Below are 13,324 nucleotides of genomic sequence, written 5' to 3' on the forward strand. Positions count from 1 at the left end.
GAAAAGCAAGCTATAAAGAGCCCAAAAAATTACTAGTGTAAAAACCATTCAAACGGGAAAACCAGTGGTTTAACCTATATTTGAAAAAAGAGAAATGAGAAACACTTATGAACCACATCATCAAACGACAACTAATGAACATCAGATTCCTGACTTAGGACAGGTGCATGTACTATCATAATCCGTCTGTGCTCACCTAGGTTCTAAAAAGAACAAATCCTATTGAAAAGACTCAAACACAATCCTAATATCTATCGTTTTTCTTCATCTCCTTTCCCGATGTAAGTATAGTTTAGTAGTGATATATGTTGTTTATATGTCATTTTCATATGCTCAGAATGAACTGTATAAAAAGTCATTGAAAGCTTATTATAAATTGTACAAGAATTTATTATCACTTAATCCAAGCATAAGTACCTGCTTAATGCATGTATTTAATCTTACAATAAAACCAATACTCCTATATGGGTCTGAAATATTGGGACCTTTAATCCATTCTCAGCAATATTCAGAAATGGAACTTTACCATTTGAAAAAATCTATTCCAGTTTAAAAAGTGAGCGACTACATATAAAATTTTGTAACTTATTTTAGGTGTTCATAAAAAATCCATGAATTTTGGAATTTTAGCCGAGCTAGGACGATTCCCATTATATTATGATATGATTTAATCCATGTTAAATTACTGGTATTGCTTGGAAAATCTTGATTCCCAATTTTCTCTTCTTAAAGATGCTTATGTAACATTACATAATCTTTCTCATTAAAAAAAAAACATCTTGATATGGCTCTATGAAGTCAATTCTTGAAATGATCCCAGACATCAATCATCTATATTTACCATTACCAAAAATCAATAGTTTCAAAGCTAATATGAAGAAAAAAAAGAAAAAAAATCATATTTTATAGACTTGTGGAACACTGAATTGGTAAAGCATTCAGATGGTAAACTTAAATCTTATGTTACATTTAAATCAGTTTTTGGAAGAGAAAATTATCTTTCCATTATATAGGGAATTTTGAACAGAGACGAAGCTTAACAAAGCTCAGAATTTCATCACACTACTTAAGAATTGAGTCCGGAAGGTATCAGGGTACTCTCCTAAGTGACAGAACTTGTACTCGTTGTAACTCCGGAGATGTGGAGGTAAATATCATTTTCTATTTCAATGTGTTAAATTTAAGGATGACCGCAATCATCTATTTCAAGAGATAACTAAAAGTTGCCCCAACTTTTTAACTCTTAACGCAAGAGACAAACTGATATGGCTTGTGAACACAGAATATAAGTCTATTCTCACTGCTGCATGTAAATTTATTTCGAAAAATTGTTAATTATGTGGCTTTCTTGTCTGCTTCAGACACGAGGAGGACTGTGTAAATAGCTCCTTGAGTACCGTCCCTTGGTGTCTGTTGAAGAAGGGAAACCTACACTATTCTCAATACCTGTTACTGCAGTATATTTTATTTGCTGTGAATATACATGAACTTTTTACGTTTGTGTTTGTTTTTCTGCATCAGATACGAGGATTGTTAGAGCTTTTAAGATCACAATCCTAGAGCATCGTCCCTTGGTGTCTGTTGCAGCTAAACAATCATTTATATTTATACGTTTCCAGCAAATATAAAATCAAGTGAGAAAAAAAAATAAAAAAAAAATAAGCAAATAAATAAATAAAAAAGTTTGCCACATCTCTGGAGTAGCAACTCTTGAATACTTTTTTATTTGACAAATAATACCCATATGACTGTATATCAATAGATTATTTTACAATGTTATGAAAAATACTGTATGTTGTATCAATCATATATGTTATGTGTATATGCCCCCCTGTGGACCTAATTTGGAAAATAAAATTTATCTTATCTTATCTTGTCTTATCTTATATTATGAGAAGTCCATTGCTATAGGCTAGTGATGGACTTCTGATAATATATAATGCATGGTCACATTCAATTTGTATTTATATTGTACTGTGAAGAGGATTTCATAAGTATCATAAAATTAAGAAAGAAAATGGGGAATGTGTCAAAGAGACAGCAACCTGACCAAAGAGCAAATAACAGCCGAAGGTCGCCAATGGGTCTTCAATACAGCGAGTAAATCCCGCACCCGGAGGCTTGCATCAGCTGGCACCTAACTATCATGTTGTACACGTGTCTGATCCTTTTTGCTTTGAGCACGAGCACATAGAATATGCTTAAACTATGTTGAAGGCCGTACGGTGACCTATAGTTGTTAATGTCTGTGTCATTTTGGTCTTTTGTGGATAGTTGGCTCATTGGCAATCATACAACATCTTCTTTTTTATGTACTCAGAAACAAGAGTAAGGGTACATCTATTATTTGGAAACGAAAGCGTGGTGAGTTCCTGTAGTCACGTAGAATAGGCTACCTATTATATCATTGCATTCTTATAGACAAACAGTAAAAGGTATAAAGAAAGGACAATAATGGATATGCTTTTTGATAAATCGATTGGATAGTTGTCTCATTGGCCATGTTCCTTAAGTTCAGTATTCTAAAGATTATATTGTACGATGACAGCGGACGAAGATGATATTAAGCTGAAAATTTATAAAATTTCTAAATATACAAATAACGTGAATGTCTTGAAAATTGACATTGGAAATGTATTTATCAGCTTTATATTTCATAGAAAATCGATTAGTCTGCATAAGTCAATCGAGTGAATGTCTCTCACTGTAAAAATACTTAGTTAAGATTACTAGTTTGGCTACTACTTCATTAAAAGTTCCTAGTAGATTAGCTCAGAAAAAGTAACATTAGCTGTTTCGTTGGTTGTTTTTTATGTTAGTATTTTTTGGGATTTATTAGATGCAGTTTTTTTTTCACAGTAAATACTGTTGGCACATTATATTGTTTATTATACAATAAACTTTTATAGTACTGAGCCTCAGCATAATGTTAGGCGTGACCAATTTTTTACTGGGCCTGACAGATGTATATGTTACATTTCTAAATTTAGGCATTTTGTAAAATGCATTATAGCTATAGGGATACCAGAATGCCTGCAAGATCATCAGGCATTTTAAATTACAAAGATTTTTTCTAGGCATTTTGCAAAATGAAAATTGAAAGGCATTTTACAAAAAAACTAAAATTATTGTACATGCGTGGCATGAAATGTTAATTTTTTTGTAAAGCTCTGAACACTGACAGATCCATTTTATTTATGATAATTTGCAATTTAAGACTGACTTTTCATATTAAAGTTTTACTGAATTATTCTAAAATTCACATAAGCACACAATTCAGTAAATATTTGTTATATCTCAAAATGTTTGGATGACAGAACTGTTACACAACATTTGTCCTTAGTTTTGCAATTACATTGTTTGCCGTAAAATCAGGTTTTAGCACTTCGGCAACATTTGAAGAAACCTTGATCATGACACTTTTTGTTCTTTCGTTACCTTTTTGTCGAGCTTGCGACTTTCGTCACAAAAGCGAGACAAGACGATCCTATATTCCGTCTGTGGGGGCGGCATCCACACATATTTACTATGTGGTTAAAGTTTTTGAAATTTTAATAACTTTCTTAAACAATCCTGGATTTGTACCAAACTTGGACAGAAGCTTGTTTATGATCATAAGATAGTATCCAGAAGTAGATTAAAAAAATCCTGTTGATCCCTATATTACTTATAAAGGGACTAACTTAACATTACCAGATATATACATATTGATGCCTGACATTACATTCACGCTGTGTTTAAAGTTGAATACTTTTATAATAACTTTCTTAAACTATCTTTGAGTTGTACCAAACTTGGACAGAAGTTTGCTTATGATCAAAGGCTAGTATCTAGAAGGAAATTTTGTAAAAAATTATTCACTTTTAAGCTCACCTGTCCCGTAGGGCCAAGTGAGCTTTTCTCATCACTTTGCGTCCGTCGTCCGTCGTCGTTAGCTTTTACAAAAATCTTCTCCTCTGAAACTACTGGGCCAAATTAAACCAAACTTAACCACAATCATCATTGGGGTATCTAGTTTAAAAAATGTGTAGCGTGACCCGGCCAACCAACCAAGATGGCCGCCATGGCTAAAAATAGAACATAGGGGTACAATGTAGAATTTGGCTTATAACTCTGAAACCAAAGCATTTAAAGCAAATTTGACGCGGTAAAATTGTTTATCAGGTAAAGATCTATCTGCCCTGACATTTTCAGGCGAATCGGACAACCGGTTGTTGGGTTGCTGCCCCTGAATTGGCAATTTTAAGGAAATTATATCGTTTTTTGGTTATTATCTTGAATATTATTATAGATAGAGATAAACTGTCAACAGCAATAATGTTCAGCAAAGTAAGATCTACAAATAAGTCAACTTGACCAAAAAGGTCAGTTGACTCCTTAAGGAGTTAATGCCCTTTATAGTCAATTTTTAATAATTTTGTAAATTTTGTAAATTTTTGTAAATTTTAACAAAATATTTTCCTCTTTTACTAATGGGCCAAGTTCAATATAAATTGAGATAATTGTAAGAAGCAAGAATGTTCAGTTAAGTAAGATCTACAAACACATCACCATCACCAAAACACAATTTTGTCATGAATCCATCTGTGTCTTTGTTTAATATGCACATAGACCAAGGTGAGCGACACAGGCTCTTAAGAGCCTCTAGTTTCGTATATTTATTACTTATAGATGGACTTATTTTTTTCTTTCAGACGGTAAACATGCATTACATATCATACATGTACAGTCAGCAGTTTTAGTATTTTAAACATTTATGAGATACAAAAACCATCCCGGATTTTTACCAAACTTGGACAGAAGCTTCTTACAATCAAAAGATCAAAAAGCCAAAATTTGGTAAAGCATAAAGACAAATTATTGAATAACTTTCAATCAATAAATACTATCGGAATACTTGTCGTGTTTTCTCCGGAAATTTTTGGGACTCTAATATTATTGTACTTCCCTGAGAACTGCAAGGTGCTTCGTAACTACACAATCAAAACAACTTATTAAACGGTAGATTACTTAAATATGAATGTCAGAATTGGATAATATGTGACATTGGTTCGTCTGAATAAAAATTCAAGATCAGATATACTTTGGATAGCAAGAAAACAACGAACATTCGGTTGCTAACCACGCGTTTCATCGACTGCTTCTCAACAACGGAAGTGCATAAAATTAATTGCTTTGGTTGTAATCAGGTTAGTACTATAATCCTTAACGCATTAAAAGATTAAAACGCAAATAATTACTTATAATACTGAAGCAAAAGTTTGAGAATAGATATTGACACAAATTTAATGTTATTTAATTCCAGTAGAGTCATAAATAAATAAAAATGATAAACAGAGGTTTATAAATTATATTCATTTATACCTATCAAATATTAATATTTTCCTGCACTAGAGACATATATAACCTGTGTTGGCAGACCGCATTTATGACATATTTGTCAATTGTCAGCAGACTGCACTGAGGATATGGCCAAAAGTATTCTTCACCTGCAATTTACATGTACATGTGTACATGTATTTCAAATAAAAACAAATTTATTAAAAAAATATTTTTATAAGTCATTTCTAGTCAGATTTTTTAAAAACAAAGCATTAAAAGACATAAATTGTGGAAAGAATATTTGGTCATAGTTTTGTCTTCAATTGTTTTTGTAATCTTTTGATGTGAACACAAATTTTTGTGTTTATCTCTTGAGAAAATAAAAATGATCCACATCTAAGATACAACCAAATAAACCTGTGACAAATCTGCTTCTAATGGTACCATGTTGCTAAAAATCAAACCAGAAATGCCCCCAAAACAATTTTTTGAAAAAATGTAGTTTTGTATGAAATATTTATAGTGAAAATCTCAAGTGAGGAATACTTATGGCCACACTCTGTATATATATATATATATATGCCAATTTTTAGAATCCTGAAAAAAGTGTTTCTGCTTTTTGGTCAGGTTGTCTCTTTGACATTTTCCCCAGTTCCATTCTCAATTTTATTTTTTTCATGTTTTTCTAAATTTTTCAGAACATTGAATTTATGTTTTGGGGGATATTTTTTTTTTTTTTTACAGAACACACAATTTTTTGTAAAAGTTTATTTCATACTTATGCAACTGTACTATTACTGTGATGTGTTATATGGTTTATCAAGCTCTCCAAGCCCTTTATCAAAATCCAGACGTAAATGGAAAGGAAAGAGCATCAGTTTGGCTCGGAATATAATTAGGGGTCATCCATAATTGTCAACCATTTTCCTAAGTGTACAAAACACACACTTTTTCAGACCCCCAACCTCCCTCAAAAAGTGTACATCAACCAATTTCAGATTTCAAGACACGAATCAATCATTCTTAATAAAAAAAGATCCTGTCTATCATAGATAAGTTCAATATAGAAATTTGCATTGTTTTATGTGATGATAAAAAAAAGTGTAGGGAAAAAAGTTGAATTTTTAACCCCCTCCCCCCAAGTGTACGTTTTGTACACTTTGGAAAATGGTTGACAATTATGGATGACCCCTTACTTTATTCTACTAATATTTTTTTAAATACAGCATTTAATCAAATCTTTATGGAGTAAAACATAAATTATAAAATTTCCATGTATCACAATGTCATGAATGTTCCACTGTAAGTGAAGAGTGAGTTCATTGGTTAACCTCAGCTGAATCATTTTCCTTAAGCTATCATACTTACTGTAGTTGTAGCTATCATACTTACTGTAGTTGTAGCTATCATACTTACTGTAGTTGTAGCTATCATACTTACTGTAGTTGTAGCTATCATACTTACTGTAGTTGTAGCTATCATACTTACTGTAGTTGAAGCTATCATACTTACTGTAGTTGAAGCTATCATTGTAGCTATCATACTTACTGTAGTTGAAGCTATCATACTTACTGTAGTTGTAGCTATCATACTAACTAGTTGTAGCTATCATACTAACTGTAGTTGTAGCTATCATACTTACTGTAGTTGTAGCTATCATACTTACTGTAATTGTAGCTATCATACTTACTGTAGTTGTAGCTATCATACTTACTGTAGTTGTAGCTATCATACTTACTGTAGTTGTAGCTATCATACTTACTGTAGTTGTAGCTATCATACTTACTGTAGTTGAAGCTATCATACTTACTGTAGTTGTAGCTATCATACTAACTGTAGTTGTAGCTATCATACTAACTGTAGTTGTAGCTATCATACTTACTGTAGTTGAAGCTATCATGCTTACTGTAGTTGTAGCTATCATACTAACTGTAGTTGTAGCTATCATACTAACTGTAGTTGTAGCTATCATACTTACTGTAGTTGTAGCTATCATACTTACTGTAGTTGTAGCTATCATACTTACTGTAGTTGTAGCTATCATACTTACTGTAGTTGTAGCTATCATACTTACTGTAGTTGTAGCTATCATACTTACTGTAGTTGTAGCTATCATACTTACTGTAGTTGAAGCTATCATACTTACTGTAGTTGTAGCAGTTGTAGCTATCATACTTACTGTAGTTGAAGCTATCATACTTACCATACTTACTGTAGTTGAAGCTATCATACTTACTGTAGTTGTAGCTATCATACTTACTGTAGTTGTAGCTATCATACTTACTGTAGTTGAAGCTATCATTGTAGCTATCATACTTACTGTAGTTGAAGCTATCATACTTACTGTAGTTGTAGCTATCATACTAACTAGTTGTAGCTATCATACTAACTGTAGTTGTAGCTATCATACTTACTGTAGTTGTAGCTATCATACTTACTGTAGTTGTAGCTATCATACTTACTGTAGTTGTAGCTATCATACTTACTGTAGTTGTAGCTATCATACTTACTGTAGTTGTAGCTATCATACTTACTGTAGTTGTAGCTATCATACTTACTGTAGTTGAAGCTATCATACTTACTGTAGTTGTAGCTATCATACTAACTGTAGTTGTAGCTATCATACTAACTGTAGTTGTAGCTATCATACTTACTGTAGTTGAAGCTATCATGCTTACTGTAGTTGTAGCTATCATACTAACTGTAGTTGTAGCTATCATACTAACTGTAGTTGTAGCTATCATACTTACTGTAGTTGTAGCTATCATACTTACTGTAGTTGTAGCTATCATACTTACTGTAGTTGTAGCTATCATACTTACTGTAGTTGTAGCTATCATACTTACTGTAGTTGTAGCTATCATACTTACTGTAGTTGTAGCTATCATACTTACTGTAGTTGAAGCTATCATACTTACTGTAGTTGTAGCAGTTGTAGCTATCATACTTACTGTAGTTGAAGCTATCATACTTACCATACTTACTGTAGTTGAAGCTATCATACTTACTGTAGTTGTAGCTATCATACTTACTGTAGTTGTAGCTATCATACTTACTGTAGTTGAAGCTATCATACTTACTGTAGTTGTAGGTATCATACTTACTGTAGTTGTAGCTATCATACTTACTGTAGTTGTAGCTATCATACTTACTGTAATTGTAGCTATCATACTTACTGTAGTTGTAGCTATCATACTTACTGTAGTTGTAGCTATCATACTTACTGTAGTTGTAGCTATCATACTTACTGTAGTTGTAGCTATCATACTTACTGTAGTTGTAGCTATCATACTTACTGTAGTTGTAGCTATCATACTTACTGTAGTTGTAGCTAAAAATGTATCATACTTACTGTAGTTGTAGCTATCATACTTACTGTAGTTGTAGCTATCATACTTACTGTAGTTGAAGCTATCATACTTACTGTAGTTGTAGCTATCATACTTACTGTAGTTGTAGCTATCATACTTACTGTAGTTGTAGCTATCATACTTACTGTAGTTGTAGCTATCATACTTACTGTAATTGTAGCTATCATACTTACTGTAGTTGTAACTATCATACTTACTGTAGTTGTAGCTATCATACTTACTGTAGTTGTAGCTATCATACTTACTGTAGTTGTAGCTATCATACTTACTGTAGTTGTAGCTATCATACTTACTGTAGTTGTAGACTTGCTGTTGTCAATTGAATATTTGACAGTCACAAATGCAGTTTTAATGGTGATGTGTAGCAGAGCCAGTGGAATAGATATTTGACAGTCACAAATGCAGTTTTAATGGTGATGTGTAGCAGAGCCAGTGGAATAGATATTTGCAGTTGTCAAATCTCAATTGATGGTGGCAACTCTTCAACTATAGTACTACAGTATAATATGAGTCCAAGTAAAATGAAACTGGTACAATCAGGGTTAATTTTGATATGCTATAATCTTAACTATGATACATGTATGTGTATAGTTAGTGGCACTTATTGCTATCAATGGTTAAGCACCCATCCTTTTTTTCTTTATTTTGGTTCATACTTTAAGGCTTCTGACCTACAAATGTATAAATCATCCCTATTTTTTTAAAAAGGTCTTTATTAATATATTTCAGAACATAAAATGAGTACCATGGTAGATAATAGATGGGATCCTATTCTTCAGAACCAACAAGGACCAGTAAGTATAATTTTATGAGGTACTCGAGGGATATCTATTCTTTAGAACCAACAAGGACCAGTAAGTATAATTGTATGAGGTACTCAAGGGATATCTATTCTTCAGAACCAACAAGGACCAGTAAGTATAATTGTATGAGGTACTTGAGGGATATCTATTCTTTAGAACCAACAAGGACCAGTAAGTATAATTGTATGAGGTACTCAAGGGATATCTATTCTTTAGAACCAACAAGGACCAGTAAGTATAATTGTATGAGGTACTTGAGGGATATCTATTCTTCAGAACCAACAAGGACCAGTAAGTATAATTGTATGATGTACTCAAGGGATATCCTGATAATTTATGATGTCAAAATCTTGCAAGCATCAGTCTGACTAACTTATGATTTTATGAAGTAATAAGGGATTCTAAAATCAATTTGGGGACATATAACACAATTTCTCTTTTTATGAATGTAAATTAAATAACTTCATGACATAAAAAAAAAATTTCACATGTTATTCATGTTATTGGTTCTTAGGAATTTAAATATATGTCAATTTTTCTTGACATACTATATTTAATAGAAATAATAAAAATATCACTTTTGCTAAAGTTTGTTGAAAATTAATGAATTCTTCATTTAAATTTATTTATTGCTGGATTCTTTAAAAACTGTTTCCCTAAGTGACAATCATTTCATAACCGTCAATGGATTCATTGCTTATTTCATTAATAATAATAATAATAATAATAATTCTTTATTTAAAGAGGGTTACACAGTTAGCTGTAAAGCTAATCTTCCCTGAGGCCCTCATAAAATACAATGAAATATAACAAACAATTACAAAATATCAAACAGACACACATACATGAATAATGAAATAAAAAATTGTTATGAAATATACAATTTTCAAAACAGGTAAAAGTTACAAATTCATATATGACATGTATAGTATTGGCATCAACAATATCATAAGTTTGAGTAAGTGTGTGAAACTTATTATGCATATAAAAAATGCACAGCTTTTTAATGTTCCATCAAGTAATTTTTTAAATCTTTTTTGAATGAGCTTGTACTTGAGGTTGATTTTTTCAGGGATATTGGTAAGTTATTCCATAAAATAGATCCTGAATATATAAAAGATTTCTTATAAAGCTCTGTTTTGGCTTTTGGAACTTGTAAATTTTTGCAAGAGGCATTTCTCAAACGATATTGGTTTATTTCTGGCATTTCTTTAAACTTTTCAGTGAGATATACAGGGGCTTCATTCTTAAGGCATTTATGCATCAAAACATGTATATAATTAGAAAACACATTAATACAGCTGGTGTAAAAGTATTATTCAGACTTAACATTTAATTTGAAATCCATTTCAATTTTATAACAAATAAGTTAATAGTTTATTGCTTTGGTATTGAGGAAAGAATTGTATTATGATATTCACCATGGATGAGTGTTATAATAATTTCTATACAGTTAAAGGAAACGTGTAATGAAAGCTTCCCTGACTGATGAAATGTTTACTACTTCTTTTAAAAGATAAATTGTATAGTTGTAAGAGACCTATAAATAAGATACATAACATTGACTACTAAATCATCAGATTTAAATGACCTCAATTATAAGTTGTACTGTGGTACAGTAGAATGGTAGTTAGCAACTATTGATATTACATTCTGTTTAGAATTATTACATGATATTCAACAGAATTCTTTTCCATGCTAAAATGTCACACTCACCAAGGCTGTGCTGCATGACTGAGTACTCAGTAATTTTGTAGTTTGGCATGAAACACTGCTTCTTTCAGTGGTAGATTAATGATGCTTTACTTTGATAAAGTAAGACAAATGCCAGAGTCTGTAATGTAGTGGAACAGTGGCACATGACAGAGTCTGTGTAGTAGTGGTACTGATGCCACACATGTCACATAATAGATAGTGGCACAAAACTAAAGTTACATAATTGCCCATGACATTAAAACTAATGCCACACATTATGTGGTACATGACAGAGTATTGTGTTGAAAATATTGTTGTCATACTGTCACATTGTAACATATTACACCATCTGATAAGCAGTGCATATAATATGATACATGTCACTTAGTGACACATGACAATGTCTTAAATATGATACATGTCACTTAGTGGCACATGACAGTGTCTTAAATATGATACATGTCACTTAGTGGCACACGACAGTGTCTTAAATATGACACATGTCACCTAGTGGCATATGACAGTGTCTTAAATATGATACATGTCACTTAGTGGCACATGACAGTGTCTTAAATATGATACATGTCACTTAGTGGCACATGACAGTGTCTTAAATATGATACATGTCACTTAGTGGCACATGACAGTGTCTTAAATATGATACATGTCACTTAGTGGCACATGACAGTTTCTTAAATATGATACATGTCACTTAGTGGCACATGGCAGTGTCTAAAATATGATGCATGTCACTTAGTGGCACATGACAGTGTCTTAAATATGATACATGTAGTGGCACATGACAGTGTCTTACATATGACACATGTCACTTAGTGGCACATGACAGTGTCTTAAATATGACACATGCCACTTAGTGGCACATAACAGTGTCTTAAATATGAAACATGTCACTTAGTGGCACATGACAGTGTCTTAAATATGATACATGTCACTTAGTGGCACATTCGTGACATTGTCAACGTATATTTGTTCCACCTAACAGAAGTTCCAATGGAAACTTTGTAATAAACATTGTCATAATATCTATTCCTGTTGGAACAAATATTCTATACCATTTATCCCGTTAGGAACATATACTGTAATTTTTATTCTTGTGGAAATAATATTCCAGAACATTTTTTCCTTTCAGAACTTATATTATGAAGGAACTTATATTCCGTGACAACATGACAGTGTCTTAAATATGATACATGTCACATAGTGGCACATGACAGTGACAATGTGTCATACATATCACAAAGTGAAACATGACAGTGACAATGTGTCATACATATCACAAAGTGAAACATGACAGAAACTGAAAGGTGTTCTGATGTTATACATGTACATGTCACATAATTCACATGACAGAGTTTGAAATCAGTGGCACACATTCTACATGATGGCCAATGATATCAATACTGATACCACACCTTAAGTGTTACATGACAGAGTATTGATGTATGTGTCTCTGCTGACATGTCAGGGAATTTTTATGTGTCTCAGAGCTGATAATTTCAATGGTCAGACTTTTTTGTCTCAGATTTTAGATTCTTGATGTCAGGAAATTTTGGTCTTACAAAAAACAGCCCCCAACTTTCAATGCAAAGATGAGGATAGTGTATATAAATACTACTGTTGTATGGCAGCTCAAAATGTTAAAAGAAAGGTTCTTGTTGAAAACTATTTAATTTTAGATAAACCCTTAATAGTATGAACAGCAATGTAAGCATATAATTATGTTATTTTGAGGTTGTTATGTTTTTTGTAGATTACATCTGGCTATGTTAGTAACAGTGATATCAGACAGAGAGAAAGAAAAGATCAAATTAAATGGGAAAGACAAAGAGAGTATGAAGACCTGATGAATAAGGTAAAATATTTACACAATTATCATAGGATCTCCTATTTTATAAGTGATGGGTACAATTTGTGGCACTTGAAAGTTATAACCCACATTTATATATTTAAAAGTTTTGAAATAAGCAATGATTTTTTTTAGATTTCAATTTGATAAAATTTCCTTTTAGTCTGATAAATACTTTTTTTGTTAATAATTTTTCTATAAAATCAAATTTAATTTTCATTTAGCCAGGGGAACCAGAGCAAGGCCAACAACAACAGGTATACAGT

The 13,324-nt window shown here is 31.9% G+C and overlaps 5 protein-coding genes across 54 annotated transcripts in view; 1 reads left to right on the top strand and 4 right to left on the bottom strand.

The window, feature by feature from the left end:
- Positions 1-1,335: 1,335 nt before the first annotated feature.
- Positions 1,336-6,912, bottom strand: LOC139507744 (spore coat protein SP96-like). Its single transcript, XM_071295862.1, has 2 exons — positions 6,691-6,912; positions 1,336-1,410 (listed from the first exon to the last, which is right to left on the bottom strand). Exons 1-2 carry the CDS (start codon positions 6,910-6,912, stop codon positions 1,336-1,338), a joined length of 297 nt encoding a protein of 98 aa, XP_071151963.1.
- The window catches only part of LOC139505616 (trichohyalin-like), a 69,842-nt gene continuing 61,449 nt past the window's right edge, over positions 4,932-13,324 (top strand). For 40 of the 50 annotated variants that reach the window (XM_071295197.1, XM_071295221.1, XM_071295299.1 and 37 more), the window contains exons 1-4: positions 4,932-5,189; positions 9,423-9,487; positions 12,963-13,064; positions 13,283-13,315. In XM_071295197.1, coding sequence (XP_071151298.1) covers positions 9,431-9,487; positions 12,963-13,064; positions 13,283-13,315 — 192 coding nt within the window. In that variant the 5' untranslated portion in view covers positions 4,932-5,189; positions 9,423-9,430. The remainder of the gene's footprint in view (positions 5,190-9,422; positions 9,488-12,962; positions 13,065-13,282; positions 13,316-13,324) is intronic. The other 10 variants (XM_071295122.1, XM_071295223.1, XM_071295225.1 and 7 more) reach the window with 4 other exon arrangements.
- On the bottom strand, positions 6,914-7,684 carry LOC139507896 (uncharacterized). Its single transcript, XM_071295886.1, has one exon. The coding sequence runs from the start codon at positions 7,682-7,684 to the stop codon at positions 6,914-6,916; it is 771 nt and encodes a 256-aa protein (XP_071151987.1).
- LOC139508051 (uncharacterized) lies at positions 7,686-8,636 on the bottom strand. The gene has a single exon (XM_071295909.1). The coding sequence runs from the start codon at positions 8,634-8,636 to the stop codon at positions 7,686-7,688; it is 951 nt and encodes a 316-aa protein (XP_071152010.1).
- Positions 8,654-8,980, bottom strand: LOC139508195 (uncharacterized). The gene has a single exon (XM_071295943.1). It carries the CDS (start codon positions 8,978-8,980, stop codon positions 8,654-8,656), a length of 327 nt encoding a protein of 108 aa, XP_071152044.1.

Source organism: Mytilus edulis, chromosome 1 (assembly GCF_963676685.1).
Source record: "Mytilus edulis chromosome 1, xbMytEdul2.2, whole genome shotgun sequence".
In the NCBI taxonomy this organism is placed as follows: domain Eukaryota; kingdom Metazoa; phylum Mollusca; class Bivalvia; order Mytilida; family Mytilidae; genus Mytilus; species Mytilus edulis.

Bases quoted from the DNA above. Each gene is read 5' to 3' on its own strand.
- LOC139507744 (XM_071295862.1), bottom strand. From the start codon at position 6,912: ATGATAGCTACAACTACAGTAAGTATGATAGCTTCAACTACAGTAAGT. The intron at 1,411-6,690 runs GTAAGTATGATA...CTTCTTCAACAG, and splicing joins GTATGATAGCTACAACTACA to ACACCAAGGGACGGTACTCA.
- LOC139507896 (XM_071295886.1), bottom strand. From the start codon at position 7,684: ATGATAGCTACAACTACAGTAAGTATGATAGCTTCAACTACAGTAAGT.
- LOC139508051 (XM_071295909.1), bottom strand. From the start codon at position 8,636: ATGATAGCTACAACTACAGTAAGTATGATAGCTACAACTACAGTAAGT.
- LOC139508195 (XM_071295943.1), bottom strand. From the start codon at position 8,980: ATGATAGCTACAACTACAGTAAGTATGATAGCTACAACTACAGTAAGT.